The 27,360-nt window shown below is 43.1% G+C and overlaps 1 protein-coding gene across 2 annotated transcripts; it reads left to right on the forward strand.

The window, feature by feature from the left end:
• The first annotated feature begins 5,673 nt into the window (after nucleotides 1-5,673).
• Nucleotides 5,674-26,999, forward strand: TTC1 (tetratricopeptide repeat domain 1). Of its 2 annotated transcripts, none has more exons than XM_066613622.1 (10): nucleotides 5,674-5,784; nucleotides 6,694-6,884; nucleotides 7,491-7,570; nucleotides 8,949-9,308; nucleotides 13,853-13,913; nucleotides 17,012-17,124; nucleotides 17,848-17,884; nucleotides 18,934-19,082; nucleotides 21,762-21,816; nucleotides 24,215-26,999. In XM_066613622.1, exons 4-10 carry the CDS (start codon nucleotides 8,973-8,975, stop codon nucleotides 24,346-24,348), a joined length of 885 nt encoding a protein of 294 aa, XP_066469719.1. In that variant the 5' UTR covers nucleotides 5,674-5,784; nucleotides 6,694-6,884; nucleotides 7,491-7,570; nucleotides 8,949-8,972; the 3' UTR covers nucleotides 24,349-26,999. The 2 variants fall into 2 exon arrangements, with proteins under 2 accessions (XP_066469719.1, XP_066469720.1); XM_066613623.1 differs by having other exon boundaries at nucleotides 6,694-6,858.
• Nucleotides 27,000-27,360: the final 361 nt, after the last annotated feature.

Raw genomic sequence — 27,360 nt, forward strand, 5'->3', positions numbered from 1 at the left:
CCTCATCTAGTCCAGCACGCGGTTTCCAACAGATGCTCCAGAGAAGCTCCTAAGCAGGTCAGGGTGGAGACAGCCATCCAGGCTGCAATGCAGCCCCTAGGCGAGGGAACAAATGCTCCCTTACCTTGTGGAGACCTCCAGCCATAATTACTCGCCCACCACAGGCTGCAGTGCTGCAAACCCCACTGGCACGCTACACGGGGGCTGGAAAGTTGGACAGGATTGGGCCCCTAGTCTGGTCCCACTCTCTGATTTTACAGTGCTTGAATACCAAAGAGCCACTGATCTCTATTATTCTTGAATTTAAAATCATTAGTTGCCATCAAATCTTTTGGTAATTATTCATAACAGGAATCCTCTCTTATGTGAACCTCCCCCCTTTTGTTTCTCTTTTATCTCTGCCATTCAGTGGCACTGGAAAATTCCATAGGAAGGAGTGAAGGAAACCCTATGCTGCTCTCCTTAAGCAGAGTCACAGACTGGATTTTTCCCCAGCCTGAGGAAGGAGAGAAAAATGGAGAAAACTGAGGAGGGCAGGGAGAAAGTTGCAAAGCATATCCCTGGGCCCAAGGAATCAATAACAATTAAAAAGAGAAAACAAAACAAAGACATCACAATGTGAGGAGACTCTTCCATCCTCTATGCCATGTGCAAAACAAGTTTTGCCTTAAGCCAAACCAAGCAGCTTTCTAAAAATAACAATTGCATACAGCACAATGGAGGGTTTCTCATTACACTGTTGAACTGTGGAGATAAAAGAGGAGGAATTTCATGCATCTAGAATGCTTTGCAGAAGGGAAGAATGGAATGCAAGAACCACGTATTTTTCCCCTTCAGTTCTGTGCAGAACAAGTCATATAATGTGTAGTTGAGGGTTGACAGTTAATTTGGGGTTTCATTATATGCCCAACTAGCCTTTAAAAATATCAATTTTGTATTGTCTCCCACAATGTCCCATTCAACTGAAACAATCAAAGGTTTAGTGTTCGTATATATCTAAAGAATCTTCCTGGATAATTAGTTCATGGTGCAACAAATGTGATGCTTGCTATTACAGGTTGAGACTAATTATTCGCATGGGTTCCTTTCCAAGCACTCAAGAAAGTGGATAGGCACTATAGCAAATCAATTTAAAAAAACAAAGTTTCTTTGCTCCAGTGATTGAAAAACAGCCTTGCTGACCTTTTGACTCTAAAATAAGAGTCATTAAGAAGACAATCCATCAGCACTTCACTCAGCCCCTCCCTTCACCAATGCAAAATGATCACATTTCTTTCAAGTGCTGGGGGAAGGGAGGGGTCTGAAGGAGAGAGAAGGATTGATGGATTGTTAGCCTGCTGCCTTCTCTTGCTCTCATTAAGGAGGCTGTTGTTAAAGGACTGTTCAGTTTTTAAAACTGATTTTAAAAGGATGCATTTTTCCCCTTCTCCAGGGATCAGCACATGCTTTCTCATTTGCAGGGGCCATTTGTGTTGAGTCAAATCCATGTATAAAAAATCCATGTATAAATAGGCTGGACCTGGACCTGTTTATTGTGTGGATTCAGACATATTTCTACTATTGCAGAGATGTCTTTTCTCAGCATACCAAAGAGCTTGGTTCCAGTTCTTACGTGGAAGCCACTAGCAACAGGTGATATAATCTAGGCTTGTGTCAACATGCCAAAAAGGTGACAACGGCTATTGGGGTCAGAGCATGCTCAAAGCACTAGAATTAGCTTAGAACACAGGATTTGCTCTATAATCCTGTCAATGGCATAAACTGGGGCTTACCTCAGACACAATTAGTGGAGATATATATGGGACCTCATCTTGAACAGAGGTGTACAATGATATTTTATTGGCAGGATGCATAATACAGGTTTAACGGAAATATTATCTTCAGATATCTACTAGAAATTTGACCTCGGTCATCTGACATATTTAGAGACCTCATGCTTAGCGGTTTGTGTCCACTGTTTAGTCCAGTCCATTCTAGATATGACAAGATGCTCCTCAGGGCAACATTTTCTTTCTGTGTTTGCTTTCTCCAAAGAGGAAAGAACACTGTTTCTCTCCATTGTTGTTTGACATGTTTGACATGCTTTGTATATTTCTGATAGTCTGAGAAAGCATCTTCCTCTGTTTAGGACATTGGAGCAGAAAGCGTCTGATTCAGACTCTTCTGTCACATTGATTATGATGTTTACAATGCTTTAAATAGCTAAAGAGGCTGGGGAACAGGCAAGCTTGTTAGCCAAGCTGCAGGCCTTGCTAATCCTCAGGATGTCAGCTATGTTGGTCTCCCTTTCACTGACACTTCCTTGCCTTCCCTTATCATTACAGGGAGTTGTCTGGAAAAAAACACAACACTGCTGGGATCAGAATTACACGAAATGCTGAGGATGCAGACTCCTCTTTCTTTGGCATTCTGTCCAGTTTTGAATCTAGCAACTGCAGCTGAAACCAGTCACTGCACTAGAGGCATAAGGGCCCAATCAGATTGGGCCATTGCACCAGCGATGAGTTCCAGTGCTGGCACTAGGTGTTGTAAACATGCGGTAAAGTATGTTTACAGCACTGTGGAAGCACTAACACCAGGCCAGCACTGAAAAGAAACTGCCCTCCTCCACTGGATCCTATCCTCCATGTCAGACTGAATAGCCTGACATGGAGCTCTCCCAGTCTGCACCAGCAAAACAGCTGATGTAGACTAAAGGAAGCCCATTGCAGGGCCTGCGCCCTTACTTGGGGGAAGGGGGCAAATGTCCCCTTCCCCTGAGGAGATCTCCAGCAGCTTCCCAGCACCACAGGACACAGCGGCCACCATTTAGGTGCCATTATTCCTCTGGGCACCAGGATGCTTAGGATTGTGCTGTAAGTGACCTTAAATGCATGATGGCGTAGTAGTGGTGAAATGTGCAGGCTGTGAAACCTCTAGTTCAATATTCCTTCAGCCATAAACTCACACAGCAGCTTTAGGCCCTAATTCACTGTCACTATTAGGGGGATAATATGTCCCACCTTGCAAAAGTTTTGTGAAGATAACTGGGGCAATGTCTGAAACAATCATGTGGCAACAGGAGCAGTATTCCTCAGGATACAAGTTCTAACTTGGCTTTAACACTGTAGTGTGCCATTCGCTACTTGAAAAGGTAGTTCACACTGCCACCATTCAAAGTTAGAGAGCCTACATGGAAAGAAGCTTCCTTGAAAACTGCCCCCCCAAGTAGTCCCCAAATCTGGGGCATTCCCTAAGAATCAAACCGCAGCGGAATGTGTGTGGAAGCCTATAACTGAAAAATAACATGGATTGAAAAGAAACGAAGACCAGATATCCTGCCTTTTCACACATTTTGGCTTCTGGGCCCCCTTTTTGACCCTGGGCCCAAATTACCCCCTTTACCCCCCTCTGCTGGTGGCTTTGCAGCTCTATTCCATTTCCTGTGCAAAACCACTGCAGCAAGTGCCCCTCCTCTGGGGAGAATCCAGAAGCCACACAAGGTAGTCACTTCTGGGTTCTCCCTGGAGGAGGAGGTGCTGGCGACTTTGCAGCCCCTGTTCCTTTGCCTGTGGAGGCCCCCCCCCCTTGAAGGGGAGCCTCCACAGGAGAAGGAACGGGGGTGAGAAGCAGCCGCAGCAAGCACCCTTCTTCCAGGGAGAACCAAGAAGTGATTGACTTGCACCTCAAGTGGCATAAGGCATTCATTTCTGGGTTCTTCCCAGAGGAGAAGGTGTGGCAGCTTCGCACCCCCTGTTCCATCTCCTGTGAAGGCTACTCTTCAAAGGGAGCCCCACAGGAGAAGAAACAAGGGCGAGAAGCAGCCACAGTGAGCTCCTCTCCTCCAGAAATGATTGCCTGGGCAGTCATTTCTGGCTTCTCCCTAGAGGAGGTGGCGCTGGTGACTATTCCTTCTCCTGTGGAGGCTTCCCTTCAAGGGGGTGCAAAGCCACCACAGTGAATGCCCCCTCCTCCAGGGAGAACCTGGAAGTGATGTCACATGACTCCCCTGGGCACCAGGGCAGTGCATTATGCCTCTGAGGGAGACGAACTCAACATTAACAGGAAGCACTTCCTGTTAATGTTCAGCTAGGCTCCATCTAGCCTGCAAGCTGGTTCAGTCGCTCTTCATATCAGCAACAATTTTGCTTTGTTTAAGGAAGAAACATTAGTGCTTCCAGCGCTAGTATACAAAAGATAAGGTAATGGAATCAGTGCAGCCCCCCCCCCCCACCGATCCACAGTTAATTGAATCCACAGATACCTGATCCATAGATATAAAGGACTGTATATGTGTTTTGTGTGTGTTTTATCCATTCAGTCATGTCTGACTCTTGGCGACTTCATAGGCCAGAATTCTCCATGCTACTTTGTCAAGCATGGCTTCTTTCAATGATGGGATGTTCATCTTTGTATCTGTTTTGATGGTATCAAGCCAGAGCATTCTTTGCCTGCCCCTTCTTTTTGTTCCACTAACAATTCCTAACATCATTGAGTTCTCTAGTGAATTTGCACACGTGACATGTTCTATATATGGGCAGGAGGTCTGGTCTAGAGGGTAGAGCCTCCATTTGCCTGAAGATTAACATCCACAAGGTCGCCAGTTCGAGGCCACCGGCACCGTGCGACCTTGAAGCAGCTGGCAAGCTGCAGCTGAGCTGTTCCATCTGCTCGGAGCGTGGGAGGATGGAGGCCAGAATGTTAAACCAGATCGGAGTGTAACATCTTGAATGTGGTGGTTCTTGAAAGAGAGAACCTTCTTTCAATTTGTAAAAATCCCTGCGTGGATTTAATAAGCCTGCCTGTGTAAACCGCCTTGAATAAAGTCTTGAATAAAGACCAAGAAAGGCGGTATATAAATACTGTATATTATTATATATTATTATATATGTTGTGGCATTCATCCTAAAATTTCATAGTGGAAGCCACGCTAGTCCCTTTTCCGGCACTTCCAGTCAACCTCCAGCAGACTCCCAAGTCTCCCTAAAATCTTTTAAATATAGAAAGTCATTGCAGAAAATTCGAAGCATGGTATTGAGACTGCTCTAGAATGGGAAGTGTCCTCTTGGCACCAAATCAGGCTTCTGCAGCAGCTGCACCCCCGCAGCTGTGTCCCTTAGCGCCTATGGGCCAAGCTCTGGCTTGTGGAGCTGCTTCCCAGGAAGGCGTGTGTGGGGCGGGTGGCCCCCCTTTCAGCCTGAGGGCTCCTGGACCCTGCAAAGTGGTGCAGAAAGGGCGCCTTGCCCTCTCGCAGATGACATGCACCTGCTGAAATTCCCCCCCCCCCGTCAAAGGTCCAGGAGCCCTGAAGTTGAAAGGGTGGCCACCCTTGTCCCGCACACTCCTTCCTGGGAGGCAGATCCACAAGCCAAAGAGCCACTGGAGCACTCACTTTCCTCCCACACTTGACACTGCGTGTCCTTCCGGATCCAACCCAGCGAGCACTAGGACCGCGCGGTCGCATCCCCGGCTCCAGCTGCTCAGCGTCCTGCGGCTCTCTTCAAGTCCTCTCGTGGATTGAGAACTGGTTGGAGGCCAGGAAGCAGAGAGTGGGTGTCAATGGGCAATTTTCACAATGGAGAGAGGTGAAAAGCGGTGTGCCCCAAGGATCTGTCCTGGGACCGGTGCTTTTCAACCTCTTCATAAATGACCTGGAGACAGGGTTGAGCAGTGAAGTGGCTAAGTTTGCAGATGACACCAAACTTTTCCGAGTGGTAAAGACCAGAAGTGATTGTGAGGAGTTCCAGAAGGATCTCTCCAGACTGGCAGAATGGGCAGCAAAATGGCAGATGCGCTTCAATGTCGGTAAGTGTAAAGTCATGCACATTGGGGCAAAAAATCAAAACTTTAGATATAGGCTGATGGGTTCTGAGCTGTCTGTGACAGATCAGGAGAGAGATCTTGGGGTGGTGGTGGACAGGTCGATGAAAGTGTCCACCCAATGTGCGGCAGCAGTGAAGAAGGCCAATTCTATGCTTGGGATCATTAGGAAGGGTATTGAGAACAAAACGGTTAGTATTATAATGCCGTTGTACAAATCTATGGTAAGGCCACACCTGGAGTATTGTGTCCAGTTCTGGTCGCTGCATCTCAAAAAAGACATAGTGGAAATGGAAAAGGTGCAAAAGAGAGCGACTAAGATGATTACGGGGCTGGGGCACCTTCCTTATGAGGAAAGGCTACGGCGTTTGGGCCTCTTCAGCCTAGAAAAGAGACGCTTGAGGGGGGACATGACTGAGACATACAAAATTATGCAGGGGATGGACAGAGTGGATAGGGAGATGCTCTTTACACTCTCACATAATACCAGAACCAGGGGACATCCACTAAAATTGAGTGTTGGGCGGGTTAGGACAGACAAAAGGAAATATTTCTTTACTCAGCGCGTGGTCGGTCTGTGGAACTCCTTGCCACAGGATGTGGTGCTGGCGTCTAGCCTAGACGCCTTTAAAAGGGGATTGGACGAGTTTCTGGAGGAAAAATCCGTTATGGGGTACAAGCCATGATGAGTATGCGCAACCTCCTGATTTTAGGAATGGGTTAAGTCAGAATGCCAGATGTAGGGGAGAGCACCAGGATGAGGTCTCTTGTTATCTGGTGTGCTCCCTGGGGCATTTGGTGGGCCGCTGTGAGATACAGGAAGCTGGACTAGATGGGCCTATGGCCTGATCCAGTGGGGCTGTTCTTATGTTCTTATGTTCTTATGTTCTTAAGTCGGCGTGTGGCGTCATCCGCGCTCGTGGCCGGGAGCCTTGCCGTGGCTCCTCCCCGCTCAGCAGGGCCCCGAGAGCCTGGTCGCCGATTGGTCCGAAGGAGGAAACAGGAGGTGACGCGTGCGAACGCCGTAAGGGAGCGACGCAGCATCAGGAAGGAGCTCAGGTGTGCAGGAGTCAGCCCGAGTCCTGGTACGGGCGGGTGACGGTCCGCAGGTCTTGGGGGTGGAGTGCTGGGTGATCCCCGCTGGCATGGAAGCGGGGAAGGGGATGGAAGCGGGGATCCCCGCTGGCTATGGAAGGCATACCGGGTACTACGGGGAAAGAACCGGTTTGCCCTGGAGGGCGAGTGTGCATTTTGCTGCCACTGGCTGCAGTCCTATCCACACTTACTGGAGAGTAAGTCCCATTGACTGTAATGGGGCTTACTTCTGAGTAATCATGCATAGGACTGGGCTCACTGTCGGCGAGGGGTGCAGAGCGAAGCCTTTAGGCTCCTGACGTTGGAACCTTGCTGGGTTTGTGCAGCCTCTGGTTTTGGAAGTGGGCCGCCTCAGAATGCCAGCTGCGGGGGACAGCCCAAGGATGCAGGGCTCTTGTTGCACTGTATGCTCCCTGGGGCATCTGGTGGGCCACTGTGAGATGCAGGAAGGTGGACTAGATGGGCCCTGGGCCTGATCCAGCAGGGCAGGGCCTGATCCAGCAGGGCTCTTCTTATGATATGACGAGTGGGGGGTGTCTGTTTGTCAACAGTGAGTTGGTCTGATTTGCTGCCTTTTGCTTTGACTTAATTTCCAGATAAGCCCATGTCCTAAGAACAAAAGGAAGATATTGGAGGAAGAGCCCTGGGTGACTGGTGTTCTCAGATTGAACTGCAGGTAAAGGAACCTCAGAACAGAGGGCTGAATAAGGCTCCAATCCTATCTTGCTTTACAGCACTGTTGCACCCATGCCAGTGGGGCATGCACTGGATCCGTGAGGGGAGGGAATCACTGAGGCCTCCTCAAGGTAAGGGAACATTTGATCCCTTACCTCAGGGCTGCATTGTGGCTGCATCACCACTGGGCAGTTGGATCAGATTGGGCTCTAAGACTCTTGCCTTTCGTTGAACCATTGTCCTAAGACTAAATTGGTCTGATGTAGTCAAAGGCATATCTTAATGCAGTGTTTCTCAAACTGTGGGTCGGGACTCACTAGGTGGGTCGCAAGCCAATGTCAGGTGTGTCCCCATTCTTTTCAATATTTTATTTTTAATTTATTAGACTTGATGCTCCCATGGTATGTGACTGCATTTGGAGAAATGTTACACACCTGTACTTTGAACAAGCTACTATTTATATTCTTTTAACAGTGACAGTCAATGGGACTTACTTCTGGGTAAGTGTGGATAGGTTTGCAGCCTAGGATTGTTACAGATTTTCCTGCTTGATGATGTCATTTCTGGTCCTGACAGATTCTCATTTCTAAAAAGTGGGTCCTGGTGCTAAAAGTTTGCAAACCACTGTCTTAATGTGTTTTGTGGCCACCGAAGTTGTAGTCAGTTTCCTATTATGCTGCTACTAAAGGCACAGGAAGACCTTGAAAATCAAGAAAGCAATTTGGCAAATGTCATTAGGGAATGATGGCCTGTATACAAATTTTGCATTGTAAACTTAACTTTGGTTAGGGTAAAGTGCAAACATGTTTCGAGGACGGTTTCATGCAATTAGTTTGTGTTAGACATCTAATTTTAATCCTGTTTAGCCATTACTTGCACCCTGGATAGGAATATATGGTCAGTGTGTCAGTGCCAGCAGCTGGGGCTTACTAGGGTGGCCAGTGTTCCAGGTCATGAGGATATTTCTGTGGGTGCAGACTTTCTCTGTATCTGCTGACAAACATGGTTACTGTGGAGAGCTGGGTGGGTATGTACTGGAACTAGGCTTTGTGGCATACTTTTGCTTTCCTGAAACGTGCATTGCTATACATGAGGTCAGTAGCAATTAAACAGGACTTGGTAATCTTTTTTTATTTTTGTCGTAATGGAAAACATTTTTTTACAATAGGATAGATACAGTTGAGAAGTTAAACCTGTTTCACAGAGTACTGCTATCAAAATAGTAAAATATTATTTAAGTATTTCACTGAAGAGGCTAAAACTTATTTATCATAACTAGGTGCAAGGATTGATTTTAGGTGTCTGAGATATTTTGCCCACTCTGTTTAAACGATTTAATGGTACTGGTTGTGGTATGTAATTTTTCTTTCCTCAAACAGATTACTTACCTTGTCAAGCTCAGCATGGAGTCAGAAGATGCTGTTCCTCCTGAAAAACTTGTTGAAGATTTGAAACTCTCTGAAGAGCAAAATGGACTTTCACAGACTCACAGCAGTAGTGTGGATACTCCCCAAATTGCCAAAGGAGGAGTCAGTCAGTTACCTGAGTCAGATGCCAAAGAAGATGATGACCTCTTCCATGACTGTAATGACTCTCTTGAACCTGGTGTGGTAGAACAGAATGATAGCAATGAGGCTATCACTGGGGAGGGGGCAGAGATTCCTTCAGAGAATCAAACAGAGCCAGATGAAAAATACTTACTAGAACTGGAGAAAGATATGCCGGAGGAAGAAAAACAGGTATGCTTTAACAAAACTATACGTTTCTGTAAATGTGCTGACTCATAGTCCAATTGTGCCTGTGTTTATTTGCGAGTCCTGTTGATTTGAAAGAAGCAAATTTCCAAGTTGTGTCTCCTCTTTTCCTTCAAATTCCTTCTTAAAACACACCTTTTCCATAGATCCTTTGGCACAACCCCCGAGTCCCTGTGCAACCTTACTGTGATTAAGCCTAAGGATTTCTTATTGAAAATTGCATATTCTTTTCCTGTTTATCTGTGTCTCCATCTTCCTCTCCATCTCTGTTGTCTCTCTTCTGTTAAGACTTGGATTGTGAGTTTTTGGACGCAGGGGTCTGTCCTCATTACTTGTAAAGCACTATGTGTGTGGATACCACTATGTAAGTACTAAAGTGAATATACCTCACCCCAGCAGTGTCTTTCTAGTGGCTGTCTGCTGGTGTTCTTTTGCATCTTTTAGAACGTGAGCCCTTTTGGGACAGGGAGCCATTAGTTATTTGATTTTTCTCTGTAAATCGATTTGTGAACTTTCTGTTGAAAATCGGTATATAAATACTGTTAATAATAATAATAATAACAACGTACTTAGAATTCTAGCATAAAAATTCTGGTATTTAGGCCTGTTAGTATTTCTTGCAGCTGGGTTTTGGTTATTTAAAGACTCAGTGGTATTTAGTCCAATTAATCATGTATGGTATTGTAACTATATAACCAGATTGCAGCTAATAAACATGCAAGGAATCAAGTCCCATTTACAGGGCAATCCTAACCCTGTGCCCGTATAGCCACCCAATATGGCCTTAGATGTATCTAATGCAGGATAGGAAGTTGCTGGAAGTCATCTTGGGGCAAGGAAATTTTTTCCCCTTACCCCATGTAACACCTCAGCCTGCCCTATGGGGCTACTCTGATCTGTGCCAACTATTTAGCTGGTGCAGATCTGAGCAGGCTCTGTATGGCTCTGAGGCTAGGGAGTGGAGGTTAGGATACAGTGTTTGCTACCTTTGATCCTGCCCCCTCCTGGACCAGATCCTCCACCCGTTGCACTCTCCCCATCCTAGGAATGCCCTCTTATCAACCTATCCCACCTCCTGCGCCGCCTGGCACAATAATACCTGCTCCACCCCTGTGGGGACTGGATATGGCACCAGCACGTTGTACCTTGTGGCATATTTGTGACACTTGGGAGCCAGTGCAGGGGGCCTGCACTGGTCTAAGGCGACCTTAGCATTGTGCTGTTAGTCTTAACTTAGTGGAGTTTGCTGCCAAACAAGTGTGCATAGGACTAGCCTGAATGTCTAACAGCATACATGCTTATGTCGAATAGCATGTATGGTTATGCTTAAAATTTTCCTTTGTTTTATGATGATCGTTTATGTTCCAGTTTTGAGCCTCCCAGAAATCCTGAAAGCAATTTACTTAGTAAAGGGAAGAGGAAAGCGGTTCACTGTCCTGAAGGGGCTTACAGTCAAAACAAGAAAAACACCAGCAATTGCCATTGGAAGCTACCTTGTGTTAGAATGGATAGGGACAGTTACTCTTTCTCAGATTAACATAAGCCAGACATGACTTTAAAAGATGCTTCTTTACCCAGTTAGCATGGGTTACTGATGACACTTCTTTAGGTTACTGATGACACTAAAGTGTGTGGTTAACTTCCAGCAATGAGTTTTTCAAATTTGCTGACATGATTCACAGATAAAAATATCTACATATTAATACTCTAATTTGGCTTTATAAGATTTTGTCCTCCACATTCCCTTACTACCATCTTTTGTTTGTTGATTGTTCTGTTCCACTTGTCCTTCTCTGCCTTTCTAAGATGTTTGTTTTCCAGGCAATTATTGGCATTCTGCTCCCCCCCCCAGTCCATTATGTTTTGGATTTACAGACTTTCAGAGCTAATTTCAGTATCTTGCATGCAACCTATTAGATTTCAGTTCAGAACAGGATATAAGTAAAATAGCTGCTGAAAGTTAAAACCATAACTTGCAGTGGTTGATGGGCAAGCACTTCCATTGTAGTCAAGACTGCTCTGAAAAATTTGGTAAAGTGTTTTTAATATAAAAACTTTTGTAAAGAAATTCATCAGACTTTTCCTATGGAAAATTTCTGGATACATGTGCTTTGAATACTGCTATTGCTATTGGCTGAGTTCTTAATGATGTCATAGGGCCTGAAATCTAGGAAGCAGAGTTGGAAACGGGACCAGAAAGGCAAGGAGCCTGGCTGTCATGGATGTGTGGATAAGAGGGGTATGGAAGAGACTGAAACCTGGGGGGCTGAGAAGACTAAGGGAAGCAGGGCCAATGAGAAGAGGACTGTGGGAAAGGGGAGCGGTTAAGCAGGGACTGAGGGGAGTGGCAAAAGGAACAAAAGAGATACTGGATACTCCTGGCTGCCTATCTTTCTGTTTTCCCCTTCCCTCAGGACACTAGCTGAGCTGTTACGATGTTGTAGACTGGAATGAGAATGCAGGTCTTGAGGACAGAAAAGCATGTGGTGATGATGATAAGATGAATTGTAGGCGTGTGCTTCTGTAGTTCTATCTTTCTACAAACTTGAATTGTTTCTCATCTTGTCAAAAGAACAAATCATATTTGTCAGTATTGCTGAATCTATTCATGAAAGTAAAATTGTGACTTTAAGATGTTTTCTCATGTGCCTTAAAGCCCAGTTTGCTTCAGATTCTTTCTAGTAGATGAAGAGTAAGTGTAGTTGTAGGCTTGGAGCTATAATGACAAGTCTCTCCTCACCTATGACTTTAGATGTACCTAGTGTCACAGTGCAAGTCTCTGTGACCAATCCCACACTCCTGGCTCACTGCTTCCCAGTGAGTCAAAACTGCATGTTTCCCATTTAGTTCTTGTGAATCCTACCATCTCTAAAGGTCTTAACACTTCATGAGAGAGCAGTGTTAAGACCTTTTCCCATGCAATTAAGCCAAACACTGAGTACAAATTCTTGCTCCTGTTCGTCTGACTGGCCAAACACACCAAACAGATGGGTGTACAAGTCCTCTGGGCAAACTGCCCTGTTGTAGCTGTCACTTCTCTTTCTAGACATCCTTCAGCCAAAGGGAAGCTGAAATCCTACAGGCTAACTCCCCAGCTCTTGCAAGCTCTAAGCTTTCCAAACTCCAGAGACTCAAGCCTCAAGATTCTGGTTCATTCTTATAGCAGACTGACTGCCCAATTCTTAGCTTTGCACTCCAGCTTACTGAGCTAGGAACAGAGCCAACCCAGCATGATTTTGCACTGGGCTATCACTGGTGGAAGGCCAGTGCTCTGTTGCTCAGCAATTGCCTCAACTGCCAGGTGACAGAGAGGTAGGTGGGGGTGTGGGAGGAGGCATGCTGGGGGAGGGAGTGGGGCAGGGGGAGGGCAAGACCTGGAGGATCCTGAGCTCCATGTTGGGCTGCATGGCTTGATATGGAACACTGATTCTGCAGCAACTCCAGAGCTGCCACAGAATTAAGTAGCCCCATTATGGGGCTACTTTCCTTACCCAGGAGAAGGGGACGAATGTCCCCTTCCCCTGAGGAGCTGGCGGTGGCTACCCAGTTGTGTTTAGGATGCCACAGCAGTCCCGTGTACCGGGCAGCTCACGATTGGTCTGTGAGTGGTCTAGGCCGGACTTAGGTGAACTTAGTTCCTTTGTACTCACAAAGACACAAGCTTGTAAGAAGATTGATTGATTGATTGAATTTGTACTGTCTTTCCACCCTGCTTAAGGGCCCTCAAGGCGGCTTACAAAGTAAAATTTCAATACAACAAAAACAATGCTAAAACATTAATATAAAAACAATTAAAACCATAAAAACAAGGCATAATTAGATCATAGTTAAAAATATGTTTCATAAAAAGCACCAACCCCTGATGTCAACTTTTAAAAGCTTCCCAAAATTAAAAAAAGTCTTGAGATCCCACTGAAAGGACTCCAAAGAGGGAGCTGTTCTCATAGAGTGGCTTATTTAAAGAATGGAATTAAGGTTACATGTTACTTGAAAGGCATTTGGGTATTTTGGAGAATAAATAGCTTCAGCACCTCTTGCATAAAATTGAAAGTGACCTCCCTGGTATGATTGTTGTGAAGGCAAGCAAGATACATAAGCCCTATAAAGAATTTGGCATGTCATAAATAGTTGTCTCTTCCTTGCCCACAGTATGTAGCATCTTCCAAATTAGCTAGGAAAACAGAATTTGGTATGATTATTGTTATCCACAGGCAGTACTGGGAAATAGTCAAACCCACAGAATCCTCAATGGGTTTTCATGGAAGAGAAGTCCTACCTTCATTCTGGAATATTGCTCTGGTCCAGAAATTCAGAACATTAAAAACATGTCTACAAAGCAAGGAAGCAATGTGGCTATATATGGGTGCCACATTGCCAGATAAAAAGAACGGATTTTTGGTAGCTATGCCCATACTACAAGTGGCAGTTAATTCCACTTTCTGTTTGTGGTAGCGCCAAACTTTAGCTGTTGTACTTGCTCATTTCAGATAAATATGATATAATGCCATGGTATTTTGTGTGTCCTGCAGAACAGAAGAACTGAGAGCACAAAATTAAAAGAAGAAGGAAATGAACAATTTAAGAAAGGAGGTGGGCTAACTATTTATTATTCTATAATTTGTAATATTCAAATTGTGGTCAGTGGAAGCAAACAGTGCCATAGGATTTGTCCTTTCCATCCCTTGCCATAGATTTGTCTTTATAGTGGCATTATATAGCCCAGTGCAGTCTTTAGGTGAGTTTAGATGCTCTTGATGCGGAACAGATATCTTTGGAATATATGCCCCACAAATGGTCTAATTTTAAACCGTTCCATTATATTTACAGAGTTGTTCTAATGGGTTCTGTGAATTAAGAATCTAGAGCTGCAGCCTTACTTACACTTACTTGGGAGTTCTAATTGAACTTCACTCTAAGTCCTTGCAAAAAAGAGTCTTGGGGCATAATTTTTATTATGTCTCAAGTTTCTCTTTTGTGTTTGCTGTAACTGACTGATAGCTACTCCTCTGGAATACTCTTGAGTAGATGCTTTCTGCTGAGAAGCTGGCAGCTGTTGGGAGGAACGAATTTCTTCCTTATGTTTCTATGCAGCCTGCAAGTCCTCTTTAAATCCTGGAGAATATTGGCAGGAAGGGGAAAGGACACACTGAAGAGGCAGAGACTATTATTACCAGATAACTGAAATATTTACTGAAGAATGACACAGATGTTTCCATATTAACCAATAATCCCCGTGTTAATAATATCTGCAAGTAAATTCCAAGACTGTAAATACTTGAAATGTCTTTATTCTGATGTACTTTCTTTCACTCTCACTATCTGACTCTCCTTCACTGGCTTAGAGTGGATCCAGCTGTCATATGCAACTCCTCATCAATATTCCAGAAGTGCAGGGGCATTACAATGGCCAGGCCTCAAATAGTACAGTATTTGTAGAAACAATAAACCTTACCTGCCTGATTTGGATGCTTATATTTGACCCTGAAGTCCTTAGAGGAGCTAAGAAGCTTTTTTGAATATTGGGTAATACTAAGACAAGGTGAAGTGGATATGTAGTTCATTCACGCTGAACTTATGACTCCTCCATTAAGAAGTGCTATGCCAAGCCGGTTCAGAGCCTCCCTCGCCTGCAAATGTTTCACTCTTATTTTTGTTGGAAAGTTTCAGTCTCCCATATTTAGAGTCAGACAGAGCCATTCACTGGTTCAAGTGTTTGTCTCAATCAAAGCAATTAATTGTGGAGGAAAGCTATAAATTTTACACACTTTTATATTTTATATCTTGGTATGGAGTACATGAGTCAACTTTTAGCTTACATATTTAATTTTCTTTGGTCGGCATGAACATACTCTTGAGCAAAAAAAGGACTGTTACCAAAAAGGCTGCTTTGTTTAGGGGAATTAGTACATTAGTCTTTTGGAAACTCTTAGGATCGCAGGCTGGATAACAAGACAGCGTAAAGCAAAGAGATCCCTTGTCTAGCTTAAAGAGGAGACTGGGAGAAAGGTAACTTTCAATCAAAGGATTATATTTTTATTGCAAAAACACACAAAGGTAAACATAATACACATGGAGAATTTATAAGTATAGATTTCTAGTACTTGTGTCTAGTGTACCTAGCTTATGGTGGCTGCATGTGCTATGTATTTGGGTGCATCCGAAAAGGAATCAGAAACGGATAGGTTGTAGGGAAGTATTTTAGGGGTTCCTTAATCTGCTAAACCCAGTTTGCTAACTAAAGATGGGGGAAGAAGGGAAGAATAGATAGGGAAGAAGGGAAAGAGTTTTAAACGCAAGATACATTTACCTATCCGGGGAGCAGTTGGGGGAAGAGTCCTAGGAAGAACCACTCCCGTGGGAGGGCAGCCAGAGAGCGAGCATGTGCTCGGAGCCTTCTCTTAAGGGGTTGTGTCTGACCTAGAATGACCCGGATGTGTCTTAGTGCTGGTCTAGATGCGCATGCTCAGTACACAGGATGGTACATGTGGAGTATGTAAAGAAAAGGTGGAAGGGTCCAGAAATCAGCTATCAGCAAAGCCTGACTCTGGGGGAGGGGGAGTAGCTTGCTTCCTGTTGCTACTGGATTTTTGAGTCTGGAGGTAGCTTAATGGCTGTGATTTAGTTAACAATAGGTGATAGACTTTGCTGCCAAAGTCCTCCTCCTTTAAGGTGTTTGCGTATTCAGTGATTGACTTAAACAATAAAGACATTTCCAGTGTCTCTAGAGAAAATGAGTCTTCCCAGACTGAAGGTGGCCAACAACATGAGAAATGAGTGAGCTTATGATTTGACTCCTTTTGTGGCCTGTAAGAGAAGTTTTAGGCCTGCATTTTAGTCCAAAATACATAACCAGATATAAAACACAACTTGGAAGGGAAAAGGGGATTTTCACGTAACAGGACACACTTGTGTTGACCAAATCATCTAAAAATTAAAATGGCTCAAAAGTTGAGAAGCATCTGTCCCAGCAGTCCAAATTAATCTTATCAGTAAGAAGTTGACAGGTTTTCTAGGCAATCTGTTCCAGTTTCTAGGACAACTGGAAGCCACAGGACTTGTAGCAAACTTTGTCTCCAGCTTAAAGCAAACTTTTGAGTATACAGACAATAGGCTCTTTGTGTGCTTGATAACTTACCTTGGTGTCCTGGAAACTTTCCTGACAAGCTTGTGCTGGATTTTAAGTCAGAGTGAGGCTGTTCAAGCCCAGAGATCATACAGAGCTTAATAGCAAATATAATATGAATATATGACCAGGGTGAAGATTCTCACTTCAGAACATTTACTCCTTTGAATAAGGCATCAATATAATGCATGCTTTCTTAACTTGGCACGTAGTGTTTAGCTACATAAAATAATTTCTCTAGGGAATGAGATGTGTTGGCATGTAACCTTTAAAAACAAATTCCAACTCAAGTCAAGTTAAACCCAATACCTTGCTTTGTAATTCCAAAAGCAAATGCAAGGCTTTTAAAATGCTGAAGGAAACATTGGGATTATAGCTGACAGTAATACTTTGGGTACTGATTGTTCTTGTTCCTTCTTTTGCTTGTTCTGTAATTCAGCTGTGTTGCTTTCTGAGCAGAATTTAAGTTCTGGCGCAGAATGGATTATACTAAGGATGTTTTCAAAGTACTAATTTTTGTGCATGGCTTGATTATCTTCCATTGTAATTTTCTTTCAAACTTCAGATTACAAAGAAGCTGAGGGCTTGTATGCAAAAGCCCTTCAGGTTTGTCCAGCTTGTTACAACACAGAGAGATCAATTTTGTACTCAAACAGAGCTGCAGCAAGAATGAAACAGGTAAACTTCATTTTCCATGATTGTGCAGTGGTAAGAATTGATGTGATGGCTGTCACATTTTTTCTCAGCTTTAGTAGAGCTGTACTTTTCAACTCATAGCATTCATTTCATTAGATTTGGATAACATGGGAGAGATGGTAAATTGAAAAAAGATAACTAGGCCTTCTGTTTGGGGCTCAAAGTAGGCATGTAAGCAGTTTGGGGCTCAAAGTAGGCAGACAACAACAATACTTTTACTGTCTTGAAACTTTTAGTATGTCAGCGCTAACAGTTTCAAGAGGGTAACAGTATTACTGTAATCTGTTGCCAAACTAGATGTGCTTTCTTTTCCCAACACATTGAAGCTCTTGGTTAGTTCAGGATTTCCTTCATTGGAGCAGTTCGGCATACATACTTACACAATGCTGATTTCTGTATAGGTAGGTAGGGTTCTTTGTAGCACTTGTCTTCAAGTGCTAATCATACTTCCTAGTTTAACCAGCTTTTTCCCTGTGGCTTTGGGTTAGAATACCTGCAACATACTGCCTCTTATGGCAGAAAGATGTTCATCTCTCTTAATTCACTATGGAGTAGCTGTACAAGCATGGCCAGTTTCCTTAATCCAGCACTAGATGTACTCATTCTGTTATGCTGTAAACATAATTGAAGTTTTTATTAAATATTTCTGAATATTTATAAGTGATAGAGAACTAATATTTGATGTTAATGTTGCCTCTTGTTTAGGATAAGAAGGAAGTTGCCATAAGTGACTGCAGCAAAGGTACTGTTTTGTTCTTATGCTCAGTTTGTTTTTTCTTAGTTAGGTGGTTACCAAAAGTATTTTCTTTACTTTGGGTTACCATGTATTTGGGAGGATAGGGATAAACTTGCAAGGCCTTTCTGACCAGTGGGGCATCTGTATTTTGTAGGGTACAGAATGACCAGTGGCACTAGAGTGCTGCATTTTCCCCAATATGCATGCCTTGAATGTTTGTTTGCGATTAGGGCTGTTTGTTGACTGACGCCAGTAGCATGCCAAGTAGCTGTATGGTGAACCTGTTACTGAGAAGTCAGATGAGAGCAAGACTTGGAATATGTAACATGCAGAAACACACTGGCTAAGTTTAACCAAAATATGCAGGAAGGACTGGCAAGGTATAGGTTGTGGGAAGGAATTTGACTGTTAGGAAGCGGAGAGGAGTAGTATAAATGAGAACAAGTGATTTTCAGTCCAAGTTGGAGATAGTGTAGGAATTGATACCTTCCTGACTGTGAAGCCAGTTGAGATGCGGATTAAATTGCTCAGAAATTCTCAACTGTTGCCATTCTAGGGAGTACTTTAATAAGCATCCATTGGGGATTTATTTTCTTGCCAGCATTGGGATTGGGTTTTATTCTAATCGAAATGCATTGGCTATTCCATCACAGGGCAAATTGACCTTGGATCAAGACAGCAGCTATGCAACATTTCAATTTAGATTAGTAATTTCAAAAGTGGTTCAGTTGATGCTTCATTTTTTTTTCCAAAGAAATGTGTATGCTCATTAGCTAACATTGTAAATAATGTTGATTTCAAATAATATTTACTTGAAGTACACAGAATCCTTTGCAATCAAAGAATAGCACTAACTTGTTGGGCAGATAAATGTGTTTACATGATGTGTTAGAATTAGATTTGCTGTAAAGTTGTAGTACATTTGGGTATGGTTACTTTCTGATATCTTGGAGGCTTTTAAGGAAGGGCCAACTTAAACAGGAATCTGTTAGACATGCTCTGGTCTAGAGAAACATTCTACCTTAGTGTTTCCACTATTTATATCTCTTGTCTAGCTCTTGAATTAAATCCAAACTATATCAAAGCACTACTGAGAAGAGCAGAATTGTATGAAAAAACAGAAAAGCTAGATGAAGCCTTGGAAGATTACAAAAATGTGCTGGAAAAAGATCCTTCAATACATCTAGCAAGAGAAGCTTGTATGGTAAGTCCTTTTCCAGTTGCCTTCTTAGACCAATATAAAAATGTACTATGACATGATGCCCCCTGTGAAAGTGTTGGGCAAGAGACTTAAAGCTTTCTGACCATAAAGCCTGGACATTGGTGTTCTTGGTGCAGTTTTCTTCTAATAAAAGTTGGTGCTTCTGTCCATTTTAAAGATATAGGCTAGAGCAGTGGTTCTCCAACTCACTGAGAGTCTAAGAATAGCTTCTAAGTATTTGTGGGGATGGAGACTGGGGGGGATGTACCTCAGCAGTGCTGCAGTGATTGCAGCACTGTGGGCACCCAGAGGCTTGTCACTGTACCTGAGGGGGTCTGCAAGCTTTGGAAAGGGTGCGGGAGGCCCACAGCCCCATCTGCAGGTCTCCTACAAGTTTTGTTTCACTCCGATCTGCAGACTTCCGCTTTACCCCAAGCCTCTCCCAGTAAAGCAGAAGTCGCTCCGACCTGCAGATCAAAATGAAACTTGTGGGAGACCCACAGAGGGGGCTTTCCGAGGCTTGCAGACCCCCCCCCCTCAGGTACAGTGGCACGCCTCTGGTTGCCAGTGACACTGCAATTGCTGCAGCGTGACCGGGACACCCATTCCTGGGCCACTCCCTTTAAGGGGAAATGGCCTGTGTTTTGGTCCTATGGTGGGTCATGACTGAGCACCACTGGGGTAGAGAGCTGAACTACTTGCAGTTCAGGCTTCTAGCATGGGAGGACTTGGGGGAGAGAGGGAAAACCAGCATCAATTTCTGGAATGTCCTTTGAGTTTTCAAAGATAGTACCCTTCAAAGTAGGACAACAGTGCATATAAAATTTTAAATCTTTTTAAGCATATAAAAATTTTTTAAACTAAAGTGTGTATGCTTTAATTTTTCCATGCAGCTGTATTAACTAGTGGAAAAAATGGTGAAACAACTTTGTTGTAGCTAGTCTGAAAGATTTTTCCATTGCTGCTGCTTTCATAGCATTTCATGTGGTTGATGGATTCCTGCAGGGCTTGTGCTTGGTTTGGACGGGTCTGTGCTCTTTTGTAGCATTGCTCCCCCTAGTTTCTGCTCTCATTTGAGCAAAGGATCCTAGTAAAACTGTTGGCTTCACCCTCCCTGATTAAAAAAAGTCTGGAAGAACAGAGGCATCCCAAAATAAGGGTTCTCTGTATCGTTTGAAGAAAAATCTCAATAATCCTTCTCACTCTTTTGTAGTACGTTTCACTGCCGGTTTCTTTACAAGTATCTGAAACTTCTTATCCTGATAATGGAGTATTGGAGGAAAACCTCTTCTAAAGTAATAAAATTAGAAAAATGCTGGTAATACATTTAAAATAGTTTAAGGCATAATCCAAGAGGAAAGTATGGACGTGATCAATTCCCACAGAATTCTGTGAAGCCTTTAACTCTCTCTGCTGCTCTTCAGCTGAAGATATGTAATGCTGAACATGATGCTTACTTAGAGTGGAAAGCTCCTGAAATGCTGTTCAACTGATTTCGGTGGAGCAAGGCAGCTAAATCACTTGGTGGGTGGCATGCCTGAGTTTCAGTGGCAGTCTGCCAAGTGCCACATAACCCCCCCAGCCACTGAAATGTGACATGCCTGGCCAGCTGTGAGTGGCAGCCTCCCTACAGGCAGTCAGTGGAGAAGGATCAGCTGACAAGCACTGAGGTGGCTTGAAAAACATCACACTAGAGCAGAAAGGAGAGAGAGAGCCAGACAAGGAGGTGAAGCAGCAAGGAGGACAGAAATGGAAAAGAGGAGGCAGTAAAAGCATCGATAGCTAGACACAGGAGTGGCAAGAACAAAAGGAGGGAGTATGGGGGAGATGACCATTAGAGGAAGCTACTCCCACTGGAGAAGGTGGGGAGAGAGCAGGGAAGGAACAGAGACATGAGAGGGCTGAAAGGCTGGGAGAAAAGCAGACAAGAAAGCAAGGTAACGTGGGACGGCCTTTGGAGAGCCAGACGGTCAGAGAGGCAAGCAGCACCAGGAAGAGATAATTGCTAGGCAGTAGTTGATGCCTGACTGGAGGGGGTGGGGGGCTCCTTTCTGGGCACGCTCACTGCCCAGGACACAAACCCCTGGTGCAGTTGATCTTGCTGGGCAACCAGGCACTTTGGTTCCCTCAAGCAGTTAGAAGCATCCTGGGGTGGATATACTTAGCCTGAGGATCAAAACTCAATGAAGAGGCAAGCACCCCAAGTTAAAGTCTTAACATTTAGGGTTATGTGACCTACTTCCATTGTCTCTCAGCAGAGAGTACCCCTTTGTTACACAAGGAGATTAAAAAGGGTCTTGAGAAAATTACCTCTGGCCTTGGTAGTATGTCCTACCCTCTGCCTACCAATGTGGTCTCCTCTCCCCCTTTGGACAAGGGGGAAGCTACTCCCACTGGGGAAGGTGGGGAGAGAGCAGGAAGGGACAGAGACATGAGAGGGCTGAAAGGCTGGGAGAAAAGCAGACAAGGGAGGTGGAGAGTGCTCACAGACATTTCAGGTAACATCCAAGTGTATTGCAGTGCTCTTGGTGCTGCGCGTGCTAAGCTGAGCACCAGCTGAGGTTGTGCTCTCTGAATTTTCTTAACTGGTATATTAAAGGACATGTACTGCATATGGCTATTTAACTGACAATGCTGCCCAAAACCACCTTCATTAAATTGATCTTTTGTTTGCTCTGCTAGCGACTGCCAAGACAAATAGAAGAACGCAACGAGAAACTTAAGCAAGAGATGTTAGGTGAGTAGCTTTGGTACCCAGCTTGTGATTGTTTCTAAATTTCAATATAAAACAGAACTTTCTATGCAGATTTTCTTTGCAGGCCAGGGCATGTCTTCTTGTACGATGCTATTACTAGACTTAACTTGGACTTCTTTGAGTTACTGATGTAGTGAAATGTAGATTCTACAAGTTGAAGCTTGGAAGGGAAGTGGGGCACAAAATGATGAAGGCAACAAATAAATCAGGAGCTTTTGTTGATGCTAGTGCCTTTCTCCAAAGTACACAGCTCAGTAGTTCATAGAGTAGAGAATTTCCCTCCCTTCTTGTGCTACTGGAGAGAATGGGTGGAAACCCCCCCCCCCCAATGAATTCAGGACTTTGGTTCTCATGTAGATTTAACAAACTCCTGATGTTCTGCCAAGCTCCCTGGTCTGAGCTTTGCCTAGAGATCCTATGAACACTTTAAAGCTAATTAGTTCCCCCAGTTTGACTACCGATAGATCTAGCAGAAGAACTACTTGTGCCCCAGCACTAGCAGGAAGGAGACCAGTAAGTCTGGTCTTGTCTGGCTTACCTGTAAGTCTGCAGGGTTCCAGTTCTTAAGACAGCTGTCCTTCCAGGTACAGCAGCAGCACCTCAGCAGTCTGTTTGGGTAGTCTGTTAGTCAGTGAGCCAGATAATTAGTCCAAAAGTCCAGAACATCATTAGCTGGTCCATTGGTTCATTAGTAGAGTTATGGTTCAGTCTGTGAGTAAGCAGTCCAGTAGGTCAGTTAGCCACAAAGTCAGTCTGTTCAGTCAGCAAGTAAGTCTCCTTTCCCTTTCCACTGCAACCCACAAACCCTTCCTGCCTCAGGTGCTCCTTATATCACTAGGGACCTCATTGCCTCTAGTGGCTGCAGCTGTGCGGCACACCCTTTGCTTGAAAGCCCAGGTCTTAACCCTTAAAGGGGTCACTGCTGACACCACATCCTATCCCCTTGCCAGATCTTCCGTGATTCCAATACACAAGACACCACCAGGCTGTCTTAATCTCTTTCTTAATAAGATGCTGTAGTATAACATCAGTATTTGTGTAGTGTTTCACATTCTGTAGTCACCTGGATTTTACAAGACTAAAAAATGGGTTTGTTAGGGACCTAAAGAGCTGGTACTTATGTTGTAAGGTTAAAGGTAAGCTGAAATGGTGTTCAGAAAAGTTTGCCTTTGCTTCAGTACCTGCTATTCAGAAGGATATGTAGATCTAGTATTGAGCCCTTTTTTCCTGACTTTTGCCAATAATTCTGAACAGTATACAGGTGGGTACTCTTTATCCATGGATTTGGAACCCACCTTGAGTTCTAAGCCAGCAGATGGAGTATGTGTGGGAGACCTTCTGAGGTGCAGGGAGGTCTCATGCGACCTCTGTGCCTCAGAAAAACTCAAGACTGCTAATTTCATTATTGGCAGTTTTGGCATCAGTAAGGGTTCCAGGAATGGAACCCCCACGAAGGCTGAGGACCAACTTGTAGTCCAGTGCACACACATTCTTAGCATGCAGTGGCTGTAACTGGATTGTAAAAGGAGTTGGGGTTCTTCGTCAAGCACTGGTGAGGCTGGCACTTAAAGGTGCCTTAAGTTGTTTCAGAGTCAAATCTTGTGTTTTGTTCTTTTGAACAACTGGGCCCACAAATTTCTGTACCTGTGGCTACAGCTGTTTCTTCAAAATAATTATTAAGCTGCTAGATCCCACCCAGTGTTGATTTTGGTTTATGCAAACAGAATTTCCTTTATGTGGAGCAGGGTATGCTTATCCAGCACAGACATTGCCCTCTTATCCTTTACCCAATGCTTGGCCTCGTTCTGATACTTCATAGGCAAAGTTTATCAGAATTTGGTTTCAGTTCTTTGCTTTATAGCTTCTGGCTAAAAAACAAAAATTTAGATCACTCATTCTGTCAAGTACTTGTAAAAAAAGTCTTACTATAGGTACATAGAAGTTTGAGGGTTGATCCATTAGCTATAAATAAAGCATTGGTCTCTTAAAACAAATCAACTTTTGCAAACAAATTGCAGTCAGGTGCCAAAACTATTTGAAGAATTAATCTTTTCCTGTGTGTGTTGGGCTCTTTAGAACTTTTCTAAAGCTCTTTAGAACATTTGAACGTCTTGTTAAAACAATTTGTTACAAATGACTAATGAGATTTCTTTTCTGTAGAACTTATTGCTAAATCATCAACCACCCGCTGCTTTTTAGTGCAGTTCAGGGTATTATCATGCTTGTCTGGGTACCTTTGAAACATAGTACTTAGAACAACTTACTGTAGAAGTTTATTCTGGACCATATCTATATGGTCAGGAATTAATTCCCCCCATTGCTGTGCTCTTGTGTTTCTTGTACATACTGGGAAGCATACTTTCTTATTATTGTATTGTAGGAAAATTGAAAGACCTTGGCAACTTGGTTCTTCGCCCTTTTGGCCTGTCAACAGATAACTTCCAGGTGAAGCAGGATTCATCTTCTGGCTCCTACTCTATCAACTTTGTCCAAAATCCAAGTAACAACCGATAACATAAGCCCAGGCTAGTTTTGGTAAAAGTTTGATTTTGAAGCTTGGTGATGTGTTTCCCATGAATGCAAACAGGGGCTGAATAAAAATTTAATGCATAACAACTTTGTTCAAATATGAAGATTCAAAAATATTTCTATGCATTTCTTCTTAATGTGGGGTCTTCTTTAATAGGTATGAACAACAGAAGAAAATCTGATTTTTGCAGTGATCTTACCATATGCACTTTATTTGGGCACTTATCCTCCCCAGTGAGGATGTTGGGTTGCTTGGCTTGCTAAATGGAAGAATCCCAGTGTTCCCATATCTGTAACCAAAGTACAGCCATTTCATGTTTTGTGAAGTTTGCAAATCTTGGTAACAATCCATTTGTGTGTATGACAGTGTGTGCAGGAGCAAAGACCTCTGTTTAGAGAGGACATTTTTATCTTTAGTGTAATAAAAACATTAATGCTTTGGTCAGCTGTACTTGGTCAGTTGCCTCTCTTTATCCAAAGCAACCTTATTAAAAACAATCCTATGTATTTTATACAAACTTGAAGAGTATGTTAGACTCCATTATGTAGAGCCCTTGTGCTCTATTTTGTACTTTCAGTAAAAAAATCATAGTTCCACTGTATCAAAATACTTGGGGGGGGGGTGAGGGTAGCTCTTGTTTGCATTTCAGTAAGGCCCTTGTGATCAAGCTTATTTTCAGGTCTTGGCACCAGTTGCTCAGTTCTCAGTATATCTTACAATAAGTAGTAAGTGGCCTGGAAAGAACAATCCTACCATCCTATTGTAAATTGCAATTTGAAACTGTTTAGTCTGCCTGTGAGCAGCTGTTATGCTTGATGATACTAATCAAAGTTGTACTGTATACCATGCAAATAAGGTACCCTGTTAAAACAGTGTTTCCCATAGTGTGGGTCTCAACCTCATCATTGGTGGGTCATGAAACTGAAACACTGATAGTCGACAAGGAAAATGTATTGAGTGCCATAGAAAATAAAACTGAGCAGCAGGTGTTTACTTGTAAGCACCCGTACCTCAGTCCACTTTGAAGGACATGCTGAGAGGAATGCAACGTGGTCCTAATTTGATGAACTGTGGCCTCAAACAACTCAAGAAGGAAGCTCCCCAAGCTGACAAGGAGAATGTATTGAGCCCTAAGGAAAGCAAAACTGAGCCATGTGTTTACTTTTGAGTAAACAAACAAGCCTGGGTTTCTAGCAAAGGCTGTGTGAAAGGGAATGCAAGGCCACCAAAATGGTCCTATCTGATGAATATGGAACCCAACAAATGCTCCAGAAGCCCTCCCCCCAATAAAAGCATTAAAAAAGGCTTGAGCAGCTGGTAAGGGGAAACTGTTTCTCTCTCTTTCTCTCCCCCCCCCCCCCCGTGTGTGAGGTCATGAGAGTATAATTTTAAAAAGTGGGCCCCTGTGTTAAAGTTTAGGAACCACTGAGTTAAATTTTTTTTCCCCAACAAGCTTTTCAAGGTGACTAATAGAGTTCAAAACAACCAGTACAATAAAAATTGCAGTATCTGGAATCTCCAGGATTGAAGGGCTGTCAGTTTCATGTGGGACTTTGTCAGTTTTCCATAGGAGAAAGAGGGTTCTAGGAGAGAGCATTCCACAAATGGGGTACCATCACTGAGATGGCAGGGGTACACTGCCACTAGCGTGCAAATAGTGGAAGCTGCAAAAGGCAGTTGAATCTACTAATGGGTAATGAAGCAACCAGCTGACAAGGAGGCAAAAGATTGTTTAGTGTAACATTTTTAAAAGTGCAAAGAAAAAAATCAAGGCTTTATTTGAATGGATGTTACACAACATTCTTGAACACTTAATTTCAAGCAAACCTTAACAGGTGAATCATTTTCCTCATTCAAGTCTACCAAATGAAGGAGGCATACTGACATATAATATACAGACATAAAAGGTAGCATGGAGCAAAGCTTAAATATTAAGCAACTAAAGAAAAAGATGAAAAGCAATACTTTACTTCTACCACTAAAATTTCCCTGACAATATCATTTCAAAGTGGAAAAAAATGGCTGCATTTCAACTCAATTCTTCATGAGGAAGTATTAAACTAGCCATCTCTTCCAAACTTATCCTCCCTTTACTTCACCCATACGGTAGAAACCTACAGCTCTCCCACATCATACAGTGTTGTGGATATAAAATGGGCAGTGTTGGTGCTCTTGAAGGAGAAGGAATAAGAGCGTTGGCTAAAAGTAAGATGTTTATGCAGGCACTACTGGCTCTACCCATTATCAATCCAGATATGTACCTTTAATAAAGTACAGCCCAACACCATTTTCCTGAGTAGAAACTATCACTTTGTGCCATGTTACCTCCCAAGGTGTATGCACCTTCTCCAGTGATGTCCTCTTTTTAAAGGATGCTACAGAATAGCATTTTGTCTCTAGAGGCAAGACTTAGTCACTGCAGTTTTTTAAGCTTTTCCCAAATTAAATTTCTAATAACTTTACTGAATTACAACTTGTGGGAAAATACCACACTATTCATCTTTCTTTGACTACATTGGAAAAAGCACTACAAAGTAGTTGCTTGTGAAAAGTCACCTGCACTTATGAAAAGTGGCACAGTTGAACCTACTATTTAAAAAATTATGTAGGTAATCTTAAGTAGGTGCTATACTCTCCCAGATCATAAATAAAAATTTAAATGTTTTCTTCTTACAATTATTAAACTTTTTTTATATAGAATTGCATTGTAATATACTTATATAATTAATACATCTTTCTTGTGTTTAGAATGCTATTTAAAAATATAAATCTGTTGCCAAATAAAGTCAAAGGGAAAATTGTTTCATTACATCACCATGCATGGAAATTAGGAAGTTAAAATTCCAGTACATATTTGCTGGTATGGGTGACTTTAGAAAAATGATATTTTCTGTTAACCTTAAAAGTTACCTTTATGCCTATATTCAAGACTGATAAGAGTCTGTGTGCAGAAGGCATCATTTTATTTTCTTGAAAATTTGACATTTATTTTTAAT

The sequence above is a fragment of the Tiliqua scincoides genome, chromosome 2 (assembly GCF_035046505.1).
Source record: "Tiliqua scincoides isolate rTilSci1 chromosome 2, rTilSci1.hap2, whole genome shotgun sequence".
Taxonomy (NCBI): Eukaryota; Metazoa; Chordata; class Lepidosauria; order Squamata; family Scincidae; genus Tiliqua; species Tiliqua scincoides.

What these genes read in the sequence shown, in the direction of transcription:
- TTC1 (XM_066613622.1), top strand. Translation starts at nt 8,973, where the DNA reads ATGGAGTCAGAAGATGCTGTTCCTCCTGAAAAACTTGTTGAAGATTTG. An exon ending in CATAAGTGACTGCAGCAAAG is followed by an intron (nt 17,885 to 18,933) that starts GTACTGTTTTGT and finishes TCTCTTGTCTAG; the next exon opens with CTCTTGAATTAAATCCAAAC. An exon ending in ACTTAAGCAAGAGATGTTAG is followed by an intron (nt 21,817 to 24,214) that starts GTGAGTAGCTTT and finishes ATTGTATTGTAG; the next exon opens with GAAAATTGAAAGACCTTGGC.